The sequence below is a fragment of the Pelodiscus sinensis genome, chromosome 22 (assembly GCF_049634645.1).
Source record: "Pelodiscus sinensis isolate JC-2024 chromosome 22, ASM4963464v1, whole genome shotgun sequence".
NCBI classification, from domain to species: domain Eukaryota; kingdom Metazoa; phylum Chordata; order Testudines; family Trionychidae; genus Pelodiscus; species Pelodiscus sinensis.
In genome coordinates this window covers 11,788,436-11,809,539 of record NC_134732.1, presented here as the reverse complement: position 1 = coordinate 11,809,539, position 21,104 = coordinate 11,788,436, and the positions used below count along the sequence as shown (strand labels likewise).

General features: G+C 47.2%; 1 protein-coding gene across 3 annotated transcripts; it reads left to right on the top strand.

The window, feature by feature from the left end:
• The first annotated feature begins 225 nt into the window (after nucleotides 1-225).
• On the top strand, nucleotides 226-19,445 carry SPOUT1 (SPOUT domain containing methyltransferase 1). Of its 3 annotated transcripts, none has more exons than XM_075905526.1 (12): nucleotides 226-336; nucleotides 1,691-1,733; nucleotides 2,539-2,652; nucleotides 5,142-5,301; nucleotides 8,917-9,006; nucleotides 9,573-9,622; nucleotides 10,051-10,181; nucleotides 12,799-12,871; nucleotides 13,341-13,439; nucleotides 17,894-17,996; nucleotides 18,501-18,648; nucleotides 19,170-19,445. In XM_075905526.1, the coding sequence occupies exons 1-12, from the start codon at nucleotides 301-303 to the stop codon at nucleotides 19,242-19,244; spliced, it is 1,122 nt and encodes a 373-aa protein (XP_075761641.1). In that variant the 5' UTR covers nucleotides 226-300; the 3' UTR covers nucleotides 19,245-19,445. The 3 variants fall into 3 exon arrangements, with proteins under 3 accessions (XP_075761641.1, XP_075761642.1, XP_075761643.1); XM_075905527.1 differs by lacking the exon at nucleotides 226-336 and adding an exon at nucleotides 436-715; XM_075905528.1 differs by lacking the exon at nucleotides 226-336 and having other exon boundaries at nucleotides 1,692-1,733; nucleotides 2,519-2,652.
• Nucleotides 19,446-21,104: the final 1,659 nt, after the last annotated feature.

Here is a 21,104-nt window from a genome sequence, read left to right as displayed (position 1 = left end):
CCTTGGTACTGCCAGCACCATGCAGGTCCCCTTGCGTTCCCCTTCCCCACAAGTGACTGAACATCACCTGAGCAATGGAGGGCTCCCATCCACTGGCGGAGCGAAGCAGACCCTGCTTAGCTTCACGAGAGCAGACAGCCTGAGCCGCGCCGTGTGTGAGGGGTGCTATGTGGCCACGCCCCCTACTCCAGTGTTGCTGTGCCACCGCCACTGTCCGCTGACATCCGCTCGGGCTGTTGGGAGGCGGGGCCTGGAGCGCTCCTTCGTCCAATCAGCGGAAGGCGGAAGTGGCGGTGGAAGATGGCGGATGCTGCGAAGCGGCCGCGGAGCCTGCCGGTGGGTCGGTGGCGGGGGAGGGGGCAAGTCCGCTCTCGCGCGCGGGGCTGTCTCCCCTGGCGCGCGACCGGGGACCGGGATGGAGTGAGCCGGGGCGGGGTCCGGCTTTTGGGTCCCCCTGGGGGCTGTTGCTCTGCGCGCAGACACGTGTCCCGGCCACGGCCGCGTAAACCCCGGGCTCAGGCTCGGCTTCGAGTCCATTCCAAGCCCGTCCTGCCAGCTCCACACATGCGTCTGTCCTAGGCCCTGCCTGTGAGACTCGGGCCCAAGCCCTGTCGTTTGACAATCCAGCCACAGACCCGTCTCAGAAGGTCCGTGTAGTGCAGCCTGGCTGCCTTAGCGTGGTTGTCAAACCTGGATCCGCCAATTGTACACCCAGGTTTGTAATGCAACTAGGGTGCTTAGAGCAAGGGCTTGGAAACACCAGGGCTGTGTCTACACTGGGCCACTTATTCCGGAAAATCAGCCGCTTTTCCGGAATAAGCTGCGAGCTGTCTACACTGGCCTTTGAATTTCCGGAAAAGCAACGACGCTCTACTCTACAAAATCAGCTGCTATTCAGGAAAAGCTACGCTGCTCCCACTCGGGCATAAGTCCTTATTCCGGAACACTATTCTGGAAAAGGGCCAGTGTAGACAGCCCAGTAGTTTTTTCCGGAAAAAAGCCCCGATCGCGAAAATGACGATCGGAGCTCTTTTCCGGAAAAGCGCATCTACATTGGCCATAGATGCTTTTCCGGAAAAAGGGCTTTTCCGGAAGAGCATCCTGCCAATGTAGACGCTCTTTTTCCGGAAATATTTATAACGAAAACTATTCTGTTTTAAGCATTTCCGGAAATTCATGCCAGTGTAGACACAGCCCAGAAGTGTACGGCCCATATGCCTGGCTTTACAGTGCAATGTAGACGTGCCCTGGAAGGACCAGAAATGAAAGGGGGTAGCCCCTGTTTATGCTGCGTTTTGTTTATTGGGGAAGTCTGTGTAGCTACACTATGCAAACCCTTGCATTGGATGCAGTACACAATTGTGAAATGTTACATACTCGTTTTGCACTAGCTCAGTGTTCCTACCTTAAAAGTTTATTCTGATGTAGCTATATCATGGAAATGGGTGCATATTTCACTAGTATGGAGGAGCTCTTGAATACTAGAATGCACAACTGAACTGGAGAGAAAACCCCAATTCTGCTTTTATGAACAAGGCAGAGAGCATTCCAGTGGTCTCAATATTTCCTTGCGTCTCCCAATACCTTGCTGGTTGAGAGAGCCTGTACATCTGGTTGAATTCTTTGTATTGTTAAATTGTATTAGTCCTTTGAGTGATGGAATGTAAATAGCTTATTGCTTCTTTTTTAGGAGAAAGAGAAAAAGGTTGACTGGCGCAAATGGAAACAAGAAAGTAAGGAGACACTTTTTGTGCATATTGTAATTTTAGAAAGAAACCCTCAGACATTCATCATATCGCTTGAATAGCTGGAAGGCAGGCTCTTAATGAAATCCAGAATTTTTTTACTTCTGGGTCACTGATTCAATGTCAGAGTAGGCTGGCTTGTTATTAAGAAGTTGCCATTTAAAGACTGGTGTGGTAGCATGTGTGAAGTGGCCAACATGCCCAATTTCTACTGGACGGCTACGTCTACACTGGCCCCTTTTCCGGAAGGGGCATGTTAATTTCACAGGTCGTAATAGGGAAATCCGCGGGGGATTTAAATATCCCCCGCGGCATTTAAATAAAAATGTCCGCCGCTTTTTTCCGGCTTTTAGAAAAGCCGGAAAAAAGCGGCGGACATTTTTATTTAAATGCCGCGGGGGATATTTAAATCCCCCGCGGATTTCCCTATTACGACCTGTGAAATTAACATGCCCCTTCCGGAAAAGGGGCCAGTGTAGACGAGCCCGACATGTCTTCGCAATACAAAAAACTAGTTCCGATTACCACTTTTGTTGATTCTCAGGAAAATAGCCAAATGCATCTTTCTGCTTTACTGTTGATATTCTGGCACTCAGGTCTACATCCCTGATCTGATGTCATATTTGATACCTGTTTTCCTCCCCTGTCTCTTGTCTTTCCTCATGCTTTCCCCAGATCCTGTCTACCTGCCTACCCATAGTAGGATTTTTAATGTATTTCACTTCTGGCAAGAGAACCATTACATTTTTGAGTCTCTGCTCATTTAAAATCAGTTGATTATTCTGCATTTCAGGAAAAGAAGAGAAGAAAAAATGGAAGGAACTAAAGCTATTGAGAAAACTGGAAAAGAAAAGAATGCTGGAAATGTTAGAAAAACAAAAAGAAGAAAAGCCAAAGGAAGACAAAGGTAAGGTCTCTGTGTGAGTGTCAGGAGATGTGTGAGTTGCTTGAAATGATCATCTCAGCTGTATAGGCAAAAAAGTCTATCTTATCGCTTAATTTGCACAGAACTAGTATAATCACATGCCTGTTCAAATACATAGGAATTAATTCAGCACAGTGAGTGATGTTAAATATCGATTCATTGACTAGTCGAGTAACCTCATGAATTCTTATTGGTTAGTCAGCAATTCTATAGTCCCTGGGTCGGGGCCAGCAGTCAGTGTGCTCAGGCCCCACTCCCGAGGAGCCCCGTGCCACTCCGCGCTGCTGCCTCTGTATTGGAGGCAGCAGCCTGAGGTGCCAAGCAGGAGCTGATATGCAAGGGAAGCCAGTTTAAAAACTAGCTCCCCTTGCGGACTGGCTGCCTGTCAGCCTGTGCTGCGGCCTCTGATAAAGAGGCAACCGCATGGGGTGGCAGCAGCTCCTGTCTGGGGGCGGGTGTCTGAGCTCCCGGACCTGACACGAGCTGGAACTGAGCCAGGCTGCCTCCCCACCAGTCCCCGGCTCCTAATACGCTTTAATTGCGGAGCCATGGCAGGAAGAGTCTGTGGCCCCATCGCAAGCCAGGACTAAGCTGGGCTGCTGGCCAGCCTGCTAAAAAATGTACTGGCCATGGGCGGGGGGAAGCTTTTGCTTATTGGTTAATTGGCTACACTATTACATCCCTAGGGAGTGCTGAATGTGAAACCACTCTTAACAGGTAACCTTTTCTTTTGAGACATTGCCTAGTATCCTCAATGTACAGAGTGCAATTTTGCTCCATCTCTAAGAAATGGCCACTAAAGAGACCAGCAAAAATCTCTTTCTGGTTTTATTGTACTCATTAGCAGAATCCTCTATCCCTCCTCATTGTAGCTAGGGATGTTAGATAGCGTGTAATTGAATAGTTGTGTAACTGCATAAAATTTTAGCAGTTACATGACTATTCAATAGTCCCCAGAGGTGGGGCTGGCAGCCAGTGTGCTCCTGCCCCGCTCCCAGTGAGCCCCCTGCAACCGTGTGCTGCTGCCTCAGATACAGAGGCAGCAGTGTGTGGTGGCAGCAGCCCCTGTCCACAGCGGAGCCAAGCTCCCCACAGACAGAGGCTGTTCCGCAGCTGTGGAGGGGCTGCTGCCACTAGGGATGTTAAATATCAGTTAATTGGCTAGTCGAGTAGTTGATGGAATTTCCATCAACTAGTCAATAGGCACTTCCTCATTCCTCCTTTGAAATGTACAAGAGTCCCCCGCTGACCCCAGGTTCCATGCTGCGCTGCGGATTTGAAAGGCCAAGTGGAGCTGGGATCAGCTGGGGACTCCCCAGCTGATCCCAGGTTCCGTGGAAATGCTGCAGAGCCCAGGATCAGGTGGGGAGTCCCCAGCTGACCCCAGGCTCCACAGTGCCACTTTGAAAAACAGCCTTGGCATTTTCAAAGGGGCAGCGCCACACAGCTGAGCCTGGGCTCAGCTGTGCAGTGCTGCCCTTTGAAGTACCCCCTTTTCCCTCCCTTTGCTGACTGTATCTGATAGAGGGAACAAGGCGGGGGGGAAATTGACTAGTCGACTGGACTACCCAATAACCTTTTGCTTATTAGATAATCGACTAGTTGACTAGTCTTTAATGTCCTTAGCTGCCACAGATCAGCCTCTGTCCACGGTGGACCCAGGTTTGCCAGGTAAATTTTCTAGTACAATTATAAAATAAATCAATTAGAATATAAATGTTATACTTACATTGCTTTCAGAGTTATAAACGAGTCACTGTGAAATTTTAGTTTGTGCTGACTTCTCTAGTGCATTTTGCATATCCTGTTGTAAAACTAGGCAAATATCTAGAGGTGCTGATGTAACCCCCAGAAGACACCTGTGTATCCCCAGGGCTAGTGTACCCTGGTTGAGAACACTTCATATTTGGTGCTCTCTCTGCTCCCATTAAAGCTAATGGCAAAATGCAGGTTCGCTGGTGTGGGCCCTTTCTCTGTAAAAGGCACTATGTAGGAGTGCTTGGGAATCTTATATTTGCAGAATGGAATAGGAATGTAAAATCCCATTTAATTGGTTAACCAGTTAAACATACTGTTTAATTGGTTAACTGATTAAAAAGGGGGCGAGGAAGGAGCTATTCCGACATCCTGGCCAGAGCAGCTCCTGTCTGTGGGGTGCCTGGGCCTACTGCGGACAGAGGCTGCTCCAGCTAGGTCACTGCAATGGGCCCCTCACAGGGCTGGAGCAGGCCCTTGCCCCCAGTAGGCAGGGAGCTGCTCCTGCCCCCATGAAGGGTGGGCTTATCAGTTAACCAATTAAACCTTCACATCCCTAGTACCAGGTGCAATGAAAACACAGAACAGTCCTTGCCCCGAAGAGCTTACATTTAAAATGAAAGAACTAAAAGCCAATGCTGTCCCTTTAGCAACACAAATGGGAGTAGAACGGCAAAACTCTGGCTCTGCTGTCTGATTTCATTCTTGTTTTTTAGGACGTCATTACACGGTTAGCGTAGCACTTCCAGGCTCCATCCTGAACAATGCACAGTCTCCAGAGTTGCGGACATATCTTGCTGGGCAGATTGCCAGAGCCTGTGCCATTTTCTGTGTGGATGAGATTGTGGTGTTTGATGAGGAAGGAGAAGATTCAAGGTAAGGGTGATCCTTTGTCTTCCATGAAAAACCTCTCTGTGTTTCCAGTTTCTGTGAACCTCATCTCAAATGAAGGCCACCAGGACACAGAACTGTAGGTTTTCTCTGTCCTTGTCAAAAGGGTTGTCTGGTGAGTTCTCCCTCATAAGTCTTTTCCATGTGTGCGTGGCATTAGGGGGCAGCCGTGGCTGTTTCTCAAGCACTGAAATGAACTACTAGGTTGGATGGCTCTAGAAGGTGGTTAATAGCCATTTTGCACTGAGCCCACAGAAGCAGCATCACCTGATAACGATTTGGTGGTCTGCAGAATGAATTGGTGCTGTGTACACTAGAGATGTAAGAGTGTCACGTTGCTGAATTGGAGGGAAGCAGCCAGATCGCTGCTGCACCCCTAGGTGGGGGTGTTGGCCCCAGAAATTGGTGTGGGGGGAGCCATGTGGGGTATTGAATGGGAGATTATTGTTTGTTGATCTTATGTACGCTATTTATGTGAGTGTATAATGTCTGTGTGTGTAGGTAGGAATCTGTAATCTGTGTGGAAGCTGAATATTTCTGTGAATGTGGTTAAGCATGGCTATGGACAGGCTGAGTAGCAAAGCCCTGTGGAACAATGACTCTCAATAGGCTATGGACACACCCAAAGAATGGGATTTGTCACCTGAGGGCAGCCAGCAGGAAACATAGAGATTGGCCTCTGACCAGGTGACTTGCTGCATACCAGAAGAGGCCAGGAAGGGGGTATAAAGAGGCCATGTGGTCGATGCCATTTTGTTCTCAGCTCAGCACTTCATCCCAGAGGCAGCACTGCAGGGATTGAAGAGCCTGGAAGACCTGTGAACCCATCCTGATCGTAGGATGTGCAATAAGAACTTTTAAACCAGCAGCTGTACATCTCTGCTAGAGCCTGCATCGAGAACTGGGAGATTCGGTGCGTGTAACGTACTGTACTTTAATAACCTCACTCTCAGGCTTTTCTTTCTTGTAATAATAAACCTTTAGATATAGATTCTAAAGGATTGGCCCAGCGTGATTTGTGGTAAGGTCCAGAGGGTAAATTGACCAGGGATCTGTGGCTGGTTTCTTGGAACCGGACAGAACTTGTTTGGGGTAGGTGGGATTGGGTGCTAGGACCCCCCACCGGTGTATGAGGCCCGGGGCCATCTGGGGCACGGATATTGCTGGGGTGTCGGAGGGGTTTTGCTCGGGAGGCTTCAGGCAGGCAGCTGAAGCGCTCTGTGGGACTGGTTTGTGGCCTGTTTGGAGAGGTCACCAGTCAAGAGGGCTGTAAGAAGCCCCGGATTTGAGCAATTCGCCCTGAGCGGATGCCCTCAGCTGTGCCCAGACACGGCCGGTCCGTCACAAAGAGTGTAGATTTTTAAATGAGTAACTGATAAGGGGCAGCAGGTGGGAGCCAGTGCATACCAGGAGTTGGCTGCCGCCCTGTGTTTCTGCCTCTCGTACAGAGAGCAGCCGGTGTAACTGGCGAGCTGGCTGCTGCCTTGCACTGCAGGTGCGTGTAACAGTGTAAATTTTTCAGCGGTTACAAAGTTAGGCAGTTACTTGCATTTTAAAATTCCTAGTATATGCTTGCTAGCAGAGAGGTGCATTTGTTTAAATAATTTGTGTTTTTGTTTGAAGTTTCAACAAAAAAAGCCAAAAGACTAGATGAACACTTCCAGTCTATGGGAGGATGGCTCTGGAGACTGACACTTGGCCATCTTTCAGAAGAACCAAATCCATTCAAATTAAGGTTCCTTATAACTACCGGACTAGAGATGTTAAATTTCGATTAATCAGCTAATCCTGGGTTTCCCAAATGGGCTTCTGTGAAATGAAAATAAGGGTTCAGTGAGAAAATTGCATTACAGCCTGAATTATTGTAATGGAATGGAATTTTCATTCATTTATGAATTTTATTGTAAACAATTTTCATTTGTGTTTGCCACGATAAGTGTCCCTGTGTAATGCCAGCTTAGCCAGAGAGTAGGGACGATGATGTCACTACTCAGCGCTGTGCACGCAGTTAGTCAGGGGTTCCGCGCAGTCAATCAGGAATTCCACAAAATTCTTTTCAATTCAAAAGGTTCCATGGCCAAATAAAATTGGGAACCAATGATTAATCGAATAGTCGATAAGGGTGCCTCCACACAGGGCAGCAGCCAACTCCTGGCATGCACCTGCTGCCCCTTATCAGTTACTCATTTAAAAATCTACACTCTTACATCTCTAGTGTACACAGCACCAATTCATTCTGCAGACCACCAAATCGTTATCAGGTGATGCTGCTTCTGTGGGCTCAGTGCAAAATGGCTATTAACCACCTTCTAGAGCCATCCAACCTAGTGGTTCATTTCAGTGCTTGAGAAACAGCCACTGCTGCCCCCTAATGCCACGCACACATGGAAAAGACTAATGAGGGAGAACTCACCAGACAACCCTTTTGACAGAGAGAACCTGCAGTTCTGTGTCCTCGTGGCCTGTTGCTACGCTTCAGTGGTGAAAGAGCTTTGGGGAGCAAGAGGCCAGCAGGGGACTCAAACAATCCCCCATTGGCCCCGTGCTTCCCACAGTGTTACAAAGTGGCAGCGCCGCATGAAGCCCGAAGTCAATGGGGGAGTCCTCAGCTGACCCTGTGTCCCATGTGGCACTGCCACTTTGAAGCACTCCCTCCTCTTCCCACCCCATTTCCCCTCCCCCCACCTCTGCCTCTTTCTGATAGACTAGTCGTTCACATCCCTATACTGGACTGTACAGAGTAAGTGACAAGGCATAAAATAGCTCAGTGCCTGATTTATAGTTAGTTTGTGATAAAGGTAAAAATGCACAATTATTGGAGCAAATTTGGACACTATATATATATATATATATAAACTAAGAGATAGCTTGGTTCCGTAGGATACTTAAGTCCCATAAGAGCAAGTAGGTTTCATGTAAACTGTGAAGTGCTTGGATCTCACCAGTATGCAACACATTAGATTTACAGGAACCTGAAGAAGAACTCTGTAAGCTTGAAAGCTTGTCTCTCTCCCCAAGAGAAGTTGGCCCAATGAAAGATATTGCCTCACTCTCCTTGTGTGTCTGATATCCTGGCACTGACACAGCTAGCACAACAATGCATGCAGGTTTACTGGAAGAAATGTTGTTGTGCTGAGAAAAGGTGCTATCTCAACAGCCCTGGAAACTAACAGTCACTCTTTACCTCTTGCACAGACCAGGCAGCAGAATTTCATTCTTTCCTACAGTTTTTCCCCCCCTTGAACCGGGATGGCCCATCTGTAATCATGCTTCATGGCCCATCCAGTTATCGGCCTAGAGATTATTAATAAGGATACCAGTTACGGTGATTGTGTGACCAATAACCAGCCGGTCAGAACTTGGTCCAATATCACTCCTTTCACAGACCATCTAGCATGTGATGGCTGCTATAATGTATGATCTTTTCTGACCTGGGTCAGATTTTAACTGGCAACAAGGGTGAGGGGCTCTATATCCCAATCCTGTTTCTAGTGGTATACTTTTTAATAGGAATGGGGTGAGTCTCTTATGTACATCTACTTGTTCTAGAGGCTGAGTAAATGTCTTGGAAGATCACAAACTGCGTTTGTTCTCTTTCAGGACTGTGGAAGGGCAGTTTGACGGGATTGGAAAGAAAGGACAGGCCTGTGTACAGCTGGCTCGGATTCTGCAATATTTGGAGTGTCCTCAGTAAGACCAATGTGATAGCTTTGCATACCACACAGATTCCGTAGTAGTTTCATGTTGTAGCTTATTAACGTGGCATTATGCAACACATGTCAAAGATTGCAGGAGCAGGTGTTGAATAGCAGAGGGTCAACATTCATGGGTTTTTTTTTCCTCCTGTATTGGGCCATCTGAGGATAAATTCTATTCTGATTCATTTGTGTTCACAAGCTTGAGTCCAGGTACTCCATTAGTGCACTGAAGAATAAGGTCTGCCTAGGGGAAAAGGACAGCTATGCATTACCAGTGCTGGGATGCCAGCATCAGAGCTCATGAGAGCCAGAGGAGCAGTGATTTCTACTTAGAATTCAGACCCAAACTCCAATGAAATAAAAGATTTTAGCATCTGAAAGAGCTGCAGGAGTGTGCAGAATTAATAATTCCCCAATTATGTTTCATGGTAGCTTTAGCCTTCCAAGGTATGTGGTGCCACAGGGCAGATTTCTTGATTAAAGCTGGAAATCTGAAATGAAAATGAAGCCTGAAAGAAGCTTGTTACAATTTTGAGATTTGAATCTCTCTCTGAACAGATACCTGAGAAAATCATTTTTCCCAAAACATCAGGATCTGCAGTTTGCAGGTAAGGATGTGATTATATTTCCTTGATACCAGTCCCTAAGACACCAGCCTTCCCTCCCTCTGGTGAAGTAAATAGACATGGGGTTCCCACCATTCCGCATATGTGCTCACTTAGCTGGGCAGCCTGCTTGCCATTCCAGTGTAATGCAACCTTAGTGCTCTTATGGTCTGTGGGGAGTGGCAGTTACTAAAGTTTTTCCCTGTCTGAGAGAGTAAATGTCTGGTCCTCATCCTAACTGGGATGCTTCTCTGCCCGAGTGTGCTGAGGGACCATTTCAAGGCTTTTCATCAGTGTGGGGAGGGAGTGACAAGTGTAGGGGTGGGGACTGGAGAAACAGGATTAATCGCTTTATAATCTGCCTCCAGATGCAATCTGTGCTTCAACATCTCTCCCTCCCTTTTCCCCCACTTTTCTCTGTACTGTTTCAGGGCTCCTGAACCCATTGGACAGCCCTCATCATGTGCGGATAGATGAGGAATCAGAGTACCGGGAAGGAGTAGTGTTAGCCCGGCCCACCAAGCCAGGCAAAGGCTCCTTTGTTAATTGTGGGATGAGGAAGGTAAGGTCTGTCTTCCCCCTCCCCCCCTCAAAAAGAATAACTGACTTGAAGGAGTTTTAGTTTATCAATCACTCCTTTCAAGGCCAAATACAATCAGATTAGGATGGCAAATTAAGCTACCAGTGTGTTCCGTGAAGGGCCACATCCCACGGGAGTTTCTAGCGATCAGTCCTGGTCCCCTTGTCTATTTAATTCAGTCTCTTCTCTGTGATCAGGGTTTCTGTTTATAGCACCCTCTGCTGGGTCCTGGTAGAAATGACAGTGTCCTTTAGTATCCTGCATCAGGTCAAACTCTTCCAATTACTATTTGTCTGACTTGTGGGCTGTGCCCACGAAAGCTCATGATACCATCTACATAGTTTGTTAGTCTCTAAAGTGCTACCAGACCATTTGTTGTTTTTAACTCTTTACTTATTCTGTTGTCCTGCACATTGAACTCTAGGCCAAACAAGTGCCCTGGAGGGCTGCAGGTTTCATATAGTCCATTCCCCGCTACACAGCGTGGCATCTAACTGCACAACGGGCAGCTCAGTGGTGGAACTTACGGTCTTGGCTGATAGTAGGGATGTTAAAATGCTTTTATTTCTGTAAACATGTAACCACTGACATGTTCAGTTTACACGTGGGGGGGTGGGGCAGGTGGGAGCCAGTGCTTGCACGGAGCCGGCTTTTAAGCTGGCTTCCCAAGAGCACAAACTCCCACCTACCCCCTCTATCTCCTGCACTGCTGCCTCTGTATAAAGGAGCGCTGGTTCTGCCCCTACCCCTCCACTGCTGCAGCCGTGGGGCGGGGAGATGCATGTAACCGTGAGGACTGACCAATTAGCCTAGGACAGGCCTGTGCAAAATACAGCCAGTAGGCCGGATCTGACCTGTCAAACCACTCGATACAGCCTATGGATGCTGCAGGGAGCCCCATGCACACCTCACTCCACCTGATGCTGCTCAGAAACACGACTGTGGGGCAGGTTTTCTTTAAAAACTGAGTCCTGGTCGGGGTGGGGGGGGGGGGCTTAGGAGCTGCTCCATCCCCCAGCACAATCCCATTGGCCAGTTTCTGGCCAGAAACCAGCCAGTTGGAACTGCCTGTTTCAATAACAGGCAGCCATGAAGCATAGGGGGCTCTGGAGCACATCGCTGCTGCCTGTGCTGGGGTGGGGCGGGGCAGGCAGCAGTGTTCCCTCTAAGCTGCAGGGTAACACAGCTTCACAGGTGATTAATCAGCCTTGCTCAATCAGTGGCTCAGGGCTCCATGCATGGAGCTGTCTTACTGGGAAGGGCTGATTAATCACTTGTGAAGCTGTGCTGTGGGACAGCTTAGAGGGAACACTGGCAGGCAGGGAGGCTGATTGAGGAACAGCTGACTTCAGGAAGTCTTCTAGCCAGAGCCTGCTTCTGGCACCCCGTTCTCTCCCTTCACCAACCCTCTGCCCCCTACTCCATGTACCCATATCCCCTGCCCCAGATCACAGTCTCCCCTCCTGCCCTAGCTCACAACCCAAATCCCTGAGCCCCTTCCTGTACCCCAATTCCCTGCCCTAGTCACAATTCAACCCCCGGCACCCCAGTCCAGTGCCCCAGGTCCCAACTAAGGATGTTAGGGACTAATCGACTATCCAATAAGCAAATGCTTATCCGATAGTCAACTAGTCGATTCCCCTTGCCCCCCGCTTGCTGCCTCTATCAGAAAGAGGTAGCATAGAGAACAAGGGTTACTTCAAAGCGGCAGCACTGCACAGCTGAGCCAGAGATCAGCTGTGTGGCGCTGCTGCTTTGAAATCCCAAGGCAGTGTTTCAAAGGGGCAGTCACCACACAGCTGACCCCGGCTCCATGGCACTGCCCCTCTGAAACGCTGCTTTGGTGTTTAGAAGGGGCAGCTGCACAGGTGATCCTGGGCTCGGCTGTGCGGCGCAGCCCTTTTGAAACGTGAAGGATCAGGTGTGTGGCGCTGCCCCTTTGAACGCTGCTTCAGTGTTTAGAAGGGGCAGCCACACAGATGATCCCAGGCTCAGCTGTGTGGCGTGGCCCCTTTGAAACTCACAGCTGAACTGTGGATCCCTGCGGCATTTCAGCAGACCCTGGGATCAGCTGGGTAGTCTTGTACATTTCAAAGCAGGCACACTTGCATGCAGCCCGGAATCGGAGGGACTTCCCTCTGGCCCTGGGCTACACGCAGTATTCTGCATTCCCCAGCTGGGGCTCTTATACATTTCAAAGGAGGAATGCAGACGTGTTTATCGAGTAGTCGATGGAAATTCCATCGACTACTCGACTAGTCAATTAACCGCAATTTAACATCCTTAGTCCCAACTGTCTCCTTCACCCAAACTCCTTCCCTTACCCCAAGCTCCCTTCTACACCCAACCGCCTTTCCAGACCCCACACTTCCTCCATTAATATCATGGAAGAGTGCTGCCCTCGACCACTTTCCAAATTATTGCCCGCTCCTGGCCTAGGCGCCTATCCATGAACAGTACATGGGTACATAAGCACATGTCTAGCTAATAGTGTTGTTTGCTTTCCCCAAAGTGATCTTTTTTGCTTGTCATCTGTAGCTTTCCTGTCCATGGTGTCCTTGTGTCTAAAACCCTTTGTGCTGATGTTCTATTATTGCAGGAGGTACAGATAGACAAACAGCTAGAATCTGGTCTTCGAGTCACTGTTCAACTGGACAAACAGCAGAATCCAGGTAATCCATTGCCATCCCACTTCTGCCGAGGCTAGACGAGCAGTATTACCAGTTTGATTTGTAGAACAGCTTTCATCCTGCAGAAGCTAGTCTTTGCTTTAAAATCCCTCAGCCTTGGGGCAATGCCATGTGGCAAATACAAGATGTCTTTAAACATGTTCAGGAATCATACTCAGATACAGTGAATAATACCCAGCCCCATACTCCTTCCTTTATGAGTTAGTTTCTTATCTAGTCTCTTAATATTTAGGATATGTTTTGAGTTTCATCAATGTAGAGAAAGTGCTGAATAGACTAAACTCTTACAGCCTTTATATAATAAAATATAATATAATTATAATTTAATGGGTTGAGCTTGATTATGTCCTAATGAAGAGCCTTTCAAACATGGCCAGGGGTTTCTGATTGATTTCCAGCAAAGTCTGAAGAACTGTAACTTGCTGTGCTAACCCATGGGCTTTGTTTTCAGACAGTAAAATACAGAAAGGCACCGTAGTGTCCTCTAACCATCCACGGACTGTGTCTGGCCTGTACTGGGGTTACAATGTCCGCTTAGCCTCCTGCCTCAGTAAGTATTAACACCACATTCTGTCCCTTACCTGCCAGACCAGGGCAGCAGTAGCCAGGTTCATCCTTACCGAGTTCTACATACACACTTATGCAGATTATAGCCATATTGGTTGCAAAACTGCAGCACAAGCCAGGTGCTTGTTTCCTTTAAATCTTCCCTTTTCTTGGGGTCCATGATTACATGGGTATTTTCTATTTCAGTTTCCTTGTCTATATAGGGCTTCCAGTGATGGAAGGAAGGGTTGTATGGTAATGAGCCTGTACTTACCTTACTTACTCTGCTACCTGGAGTTAGTATCTTCACTCTTTGTGGATGCAGAAGATGAGGAATGACACAGAATTTGACTTTTGAAAAGAGAAACTAACAGTGGTCGAAGTGTAATGCAGGCAAGAGCTGATGCTCTGCACCTATCCTGATTAGCTATGCATTCCCACCCATAAGCCCCAATAGCCCAGATGTCACAGTTTCCTAAGAGTAGTAGTAATTCTTCCACCTTCCCTTGCTGATCTGTGGGAACTTCCTGGGCAGACCAGGTTGTTGAATTTAAAAGATTCCTGTAGAGCCACTTCTGAAGTATGAGACTTGAATATGGCAGGTACCATGTAATTGCTGAGTCTGAGCCAGATCCAAGCCCTCCATAAGAACAGCCATAATGGGTCAGCCCAGGATCCTAACTTCTGACAGTGGCCAGTGCCAGGTTCCTCAGAGGCAATAAACAGAACGGCTGTGTCTAGACTGGCATGATTTTGCGCAAATGCTTTTAACGGAAAAGCTTTTCCGTTAAAAGTATTTGCGCTAGAGAGCGTCTACACTGGCATGTGCCTTTGCGCAAAAGATTTGCTTTTGCGCAAAAGCATCAATGCCAGTGTAGATGCTCCCTTGCGCAAGAAAGGTCCGATGGCCATTTTAGCCATCGGGCTTTCTTGTGCAAGAAATTACCTTGGCTGTCTACACTGGCCCTTTTGCGCAAGAATACTTGCTCAAGAGGGCTTATCCCTGAGCGGGAGCATCAGGGTATTTGTGCAAGAACCACTGATTTTGTACAGTATAAAGTCAGTGTTCTTGCGCAAATACTCACGGCCAGTGTAGACTGGTGGCAAGATTTTGTGCAAAATGGCTGCTTTTGTGCAAAATCTTGCCAGTCTAGACGCAGCCAACAAGTTCTTCATCAAGTAATCCATCTCCTGTTTCCCATTCCCATCTTTTGGCAGGCAGAGGCTAGGGAAACCATCCCTGCCCATCCTGGCTAATAGCCATCAATCCTCCATGAATGTATTTAGTTCTCTTTTTGAGCTCTGTTATAGTCTTAATGAACCCTGTTATAATCTCCTACTGCTCCCTTAGCCCGTGAGTGAGTCCTAGCGGATATCCCAGCTTTGGGCTGGTTCAGCATTTGGTGGAAGAGTCAGTGATTTTTCAGGGAACGATACTAAGGTCGAAAGAGGACTGGAAAAGGGCAAATATAGTGCCCATCTATAAAAAGGGGAATAAGAACAATCCAGAAACCTACAGACCAGTTAGTTTAACTTCTGTGCCAGGGAAGGTAATGGAGCAAGTAATTAAGGAAATCATCTGCAAACACTTGGAAGGTGGTAAGGTGATAGGGAACAGCCAGCATGGATTTGTAAAGAACAAATCATGTCAAACCAATCTGATAGCTTTGATAGGATAACGAGTCTTGTGGATAAGGGAGAAACGGTGGATGTGGTATACCTAGACTTTAGTAAGGCATTCGATACAGTCTCGCATTATATTCTTATCAATAAACTAGGCAAATACAACTTAGATGGGGCTACTATAAGGTGGGTGCATAACTGGCTGGATAACCGTACTCAGAGAGTAGTTATTAATGATTCTCAATCCTGCTGGAAAGGTATAACAAGTGGGGTTCCGCAGGGGTCTGTTTTGGGACTGGCTCTGTTCAGTATCTTCATCGACGATTTGGATACTGGCATTGAAAGTACACTTATTAAGTTTGCAGATGATACCAAGCTGGAAGGGGTTGCGACTAATCTGGAGGATAGGGTCATAATTCAAAATGACCTGGATAAATTGGAGGAATGGTCTGAGGTAAACAGGATGAAGTTAAAAAAGACAAATGCAAAGTGCTCTACTTAGGAAGGAACAATCAGTTTCACACATACAGAATGGGAAGCGACTAACTAGGAAGGAGTATGGCAGAAAGGGATCTAGGGGTTATAGTGGACCACAAGCTCAATATGAATCAACAGTGTGATGCTGTTGCAAAAAAAGCAAACATGATTCTGAGATGCATTAACAAGTGTGTTGTGAGCAAGACACGAGAAGTCATTCTTCCACTCTGCTTTGTGCTGGTTAGGCCTCAGTTGGAGTATTCTGTCCAATTCTGAGCACTGCATTTCAAGAAAGGTGTGGAGAAATTGGAGAGGGTCCAGAGAAGAGCAACAAGCATGATTAAAGGTCTAGAGAACATGACCTGTGATGGCAGGCTGAAGGAACTGGGTTTGTTTAGTTTAGAAAAGAGAAGATTGAGGGAGGACATGATAGCAGTTTTCAGGTATCTAAAAGAGTGTCATGAGGAGGAGGGAGAAAACTTGTTCATCTTGGCCTCTGGGGATAGATCAAGAAGCAATGGGCTTAAACTGCAGCAAGAGAGGTTTAGGTTGGATGTTAGGAAAAAGTTCCTAACTTTCAGGGTGGTTAAACACTGGAATAAATTGCCTAGGGAGGTTGTGGAATCTCCATCTCTGGAGATATTTAAGAGTAGGTAAGATAAATGTCTGTCAAGGATGGTCTAGACAGTATTTGGTCCTACCATGAGGGCAGGGGACTGGACTCGATGACCTCTCGAGGTCCCTTCCAGACCTAGTATTCTATGATTCTATGAGGAATTAGTGTCATTCTGCTGCAATGGTGTCCCTAGCGTATTTACCAGAAGCTGGGAATAGGCGACAGGGGGTTGAGGGGTGGATCGCTTGATGGTTACTGTAATAGGGTCACCAGTGTAGAAGGTCAGGATTTACTGTTGTGGTGTCCTGAGAAGTCTCCTGCTCTGTCAGTGATGATAACCAGAAGGCTGCATGTGTGTGTGCTCAATCATGTGTGCTTTGTTGACTTGTGCAATTAGTTAACACAGTAGACTCCGAGAGAGCCACTAAAGGCCATTGCTCAGATAAGGATCAAAGGCGCCTGGCCAGGTATATTGTTAAGCAAAGTACAGTAATAGTTGTCAGGAGCCTCTACCGAACCACTCCACACAAGTACCCCGTAACAATGGACTCTGCTCAATCAGCGGGAAGTCCCACTGCTCGTTTGGCTGGACAAAGACTGTCCCTCCAAGATACCACTTTATATACAGGTATAAACAAGTTACACATCACTCTTGATGTTGTCAGGTTACCACCTCTGACGCTACTTAGATACCACCCATCACCCTGAAACTCATGGTTTGATTAGACCATCTCTATCCATCATGCTGTCATTTTAGACCCTTTCTTGAACCTGGGTCGGTATCTATGGGGAGTGTGGGGGTACTAAGGTCTTTTTTAGTGTCTTTAGCGTTACTGAAGCAAAATGCAGGACAATGTAGCACTTTAAAGACTAACAAGATGGTTTATTAGATGATGAGCTTTCGTGGGCCAGACCCACTTCCTCAGATCAAATAGTGGAAGAAAGTAGTCACAACCATATATACCAAAGGGTACAATTAAAAAAATGAAAAAAATGAACAAATATGAAAAGGACAAATCACATTTGTCCTTTTCATATTTGTTCATTTTTTTAATTGTATCCTTTGGTATATATGGTTGTGACTACTTTCTTCCACTATTTGATCTGAGGAAGTGGGTCTGGCCCACGAAAGCTCATCATCTAATAAACCATCTTGTTAGTCTTTAAAGTGCTACATTGTCCTGCATTTTGCTTCAACTACCCCAGACTAACATGGCTACATTTCTATCACTATTTAGTGTTACTGTCCTTTTGGAATGTCCTTTCAACTTATGACCAGTACCAATTACTGTTCTACACCTGGACCTATTACCAATTAGTGTTTTGCATTCTTAGCCCTGTTCGTGCCAAGTTCTGTGAGCAGGTACCTGCCTCTAGCTCACAGCTTAGGTTTGCTTTATGTTAGCCATGTTTGGTCTATTGTTAGCTAGGCCTCAGACCAGGCCTGTGCTACATGGGCTTTTGTTTCAGGCCCTCTTCTTACTACAATTACCTGTTCTTTTCAATCCTTCTGGGGTACCTGGATTGGTCGTTGTTGGAAAACAGGATTCTGAGCTAGCTGGACCTATGGTCTGACTCAGGATGGCCATTCTAATAATGGAATTTGGAAATACCTTGGTGAAAAAGATGAGTAATTTGTTACACTGGATGCTAATTAATAGTACTGCTTCTAGATGTCACTAAAATATAGGAAGTGGTAGAGGCAATTCTCATTACTAACCTTTGGGTGAATAATTTCTTAGGTGCTGTTTTTGCCGAATGCCCTTTTAAAGAAGGCTATGATCTCTCTATTGGGACCTCTGAGCGAGGGACCTGTGTGGACCAAGCAACTCTCCCTTCCTTCAGGTAAGAGGACTGGTTCCTTGCTGCTCAACCCATCCCTTTGCTGGCAAACCAGCCCCAGGAGCAAGATGCCTGTATTAGGGATGTTAGAGGGTAACAGACTTTACTGTTTATCTGATAAGCTGATGCTTATAAGTTAATGGTATTGGTTACACTCAGCCAGCTCCCGGGGAAGCGGCTTCACTACGGTAGCATTCACCAAATTCACCACTTTTGCTGGCATTCACCAAATTGTGTTGAAGGCTCTGCCAGCTAGCCTACTAGTTGACCTTGGTCAAATCACTTCATCTCTCTGCTGCCATTTCTCCATCTGTACAATTGAGGATGGTGACATTTGACCTCTTTTGTAAAGCACGTTGAGGGCTACTGATGAAAACACTTAGCATAAGAGGTAAGTTGTGGTGTTAAAGATTGCAGGGGCAATGCTGTAGCTTCTTCTGACCTGGTACTGCTGATGGAATCCAGTCTTCCCTATCCTATAAACCTTTCGTATCTACTCTCTTCTAGCCACGCCCTCATAGTATTTGGAGGTCTCCAAGGCCTGGAGGCTGGTGTGGATGCTGACCCAAACCTGGAGAACACCGACCCAAGCGTCTTGTTTGACCTTTACCTGAACACGTGTCCCATCCAGGGCAGTCGCACCATCAGGACAGAGGTATGTCATGTGGCTGTAGCATGATGCATCACACCTGGATGGTAGCTTGATCCTCAGGAGGGAGATGCGATCTCCCAGCTTGAAGTAACTGGTGAGGTAGTGCACTCTACCTCCAGTTACACCAGAGGTCTTTCTAAAATACCTGCTCTAACAGATCTTTAAGTACGGCATTAATATCTCCCAGTTTAAACTATTATTTGTGGTGGTGCGGCATGAAGGAGTCCCCTTTGATAGGTCCAGTACAAATCTCAAGCAAAAGATTCTGGGCCTAAAGAGCTTATAAAATATCCTTTAGTAATGAAATTATTTGAAGTTTAAAAATCTAGCTGTGAATTTGGCTGGGCTAGTATAGTAGTTCTGTGCCCAGTGGCAGACCTGTCTGCTAGAGGTACAAGCACATGAATCCCACTCCTGCCCTTCTGCAGGCAGTTATTAACCTGATTTGTAGTCAGTGATGTGAAATTTTGAAGTGCCCTCCTTGGAGCAGTGGATCTGATCTTACTTTCTGCTTTTGGTTCCAGGAAGCCATACTAATATCTCTGTCTGTACTGAGACCCCGTATTGACGAGGCTGTGAGGAAAGTTCTTGGTAGCTGAAGAGGAAAAAAACTGCTGATCTATGGACCTAAAGCTACTGTCTCTTGCTTTCACCTGTGGAAGCACCTTCCTTGTCAGATGGCTCATTCCAAGTTATGCTAACCCTACACTTAGGAAGAACTGCTGAGGGTGATGGCTGAGTCCGCAGAGCAGCCTGCCTAACTCCACCTCTTTGTGATCAAGAAAAGCCCAGTACTCTTACCAGAATGGCTACAGCTTTTTAATTGACTCTCACTTGAGACTGAGATTAAGCATTGTGACTAACTGGCCGGGGCTACTGGGGGCGGGAAGGGGAAGGGGGGATGGAAGAGACATGCTCACTAGCTCAAGCTCAAGCAGTGTTGGTAAGTGGAGCTGGCTGCTGCCTCACGTCAGCATGGGAAGCCTGTCAATGGATCACACAACACCAAGAGAGAGCCTAGAAAATATAAAGCTGTCACATATAGTGCACTGGACTCTTTAAAATCAGGAACGGTGTCATTGGGGTTTAAGGCAGAGAGTTAGGGAACTTCTCTGGAAAGGCATTGAGTGCCTGCTGAAAGCCCTAGGAGCTGTTGGCTCAGCACCTTCAAGGAGCATGGTCCAGGTTGCTAATGAGCATTTTGGATGGTTCAAGAGTAATACTTAGGTCAAGTGCTTCTGGATACCTGTGGGGCAGCTCCACAATGTGTACAGATTAACTGATGCAACATGGGGCTGTGTAACTTCTGGGGTAAGGAGGGGCCCCTTTTTCAAGTCATCCTATCTGCCTGAAGAGCTGCTCTCTTGCTGCAAGGCTGAACAGTAACACAGCCATTTAAACTGACATACCGCATTAAGTACCCCCAACAAAGGAGGTGAGTGTATATTTCTAGAGAGCTAGCAATGCAACAAGTGCCTGGGGCTTAAGTGAACATAAGCATCTCAACTAACCACCTGGTTGTACCCTACCCGCACCTCATTTAAGGCCGTGTCCACACTTCTGAAATTAAAGCACTTTAAAAGTGAAAGTGTGGCCTCAACCAGGAGCCTTGCCCAGCTTATGCTGGCACTTTACAACACTTTAACTTGCCGTGCTCCAGGGGTGTTTTTTCACACCTAAGCCAGAAAGTTACAGCACAGTAAAGCACCAGCATAGACGTAGGCTAAGTGTCTTTCACCAGTGTTAAAACTTCATCCTTTTTTGTAAGCAGCAATGGTGCTGTTGAGCCAGCTACGGTAGGTGTGCAACCCAGCACACAGTAGTTTCTGTTCTCTCCTGTACCGGTATTACCTAACTCCTTTATGTAAATGGGATGTGAATACTATGGCTGCTTCACCTCCTGAGAAAAGGAGTAGGTTAGGATCAAGCCTAATGTTTTTTAGCAAGACTTTGTTGCCATTATACATTAACTTGCTTACAGGAAGTGGAGTGTCCTTTAGAATCATGGTCAGACCTGGGTGGGATAAAGGGAGCAACTTGCCCCAGGGCTCAACCGTTGCCTCTGTAGCAGAGTCCAGGAGCCCTGGTACCTTTAAATTGCTGCTGGAGCCCCGCATGGCACACACCAGGCAGTGTTGAAGGCTGGCTTGGGGTAGGGGACACATTGCAGCATGCTCTGGCCGGTGCTGAGGGCTCACTGCCTCCAGCCCTGCCCCTTCCAGGAGCATGGAGCCAGGCCCCCACCCATATTGCCCATGGGTCCTGCAAGTCTGTCAGCTGCCCCGGTCATGGACATTTAAGCTACCAAGGATGGAATTTCAGTGATAACCTCCCTTGTAAGTAAGCAGTGAGCTAGCCTGAGGGCAGTTGGCTCTATACCGTCCTACACTGACCATGCAGCCTGGTTTTTCCAGGACAGTCCCTATTTTTAAACTCCGTCCCAGTGTCCCCATCAAGTA

Bases quoted from the DNA above. Each gene is read 5' to 3' on its own strand.
- SPOUT1 (XM_075905526.1), top strand. From the start codon at position 301: ATGGCGGATGCTGCGAAGCGGCCGCGGAGCCTGCCG. The intron at 2,653-5,141 runs GTAAGGTCTCTG...CTTGTTTTTTAG, and splicing joins AAAGCCAAAGGAAGACAAAG to GACGTCATTACACGGTTAGC. The intron at 17,997-18,500 runs GTAAGAGGACTG...ACTCTCTTCTAG, and splicing joins GCAACTCTCCCTTCCTTCAG to CCACGCCCTCATAGTATTTG.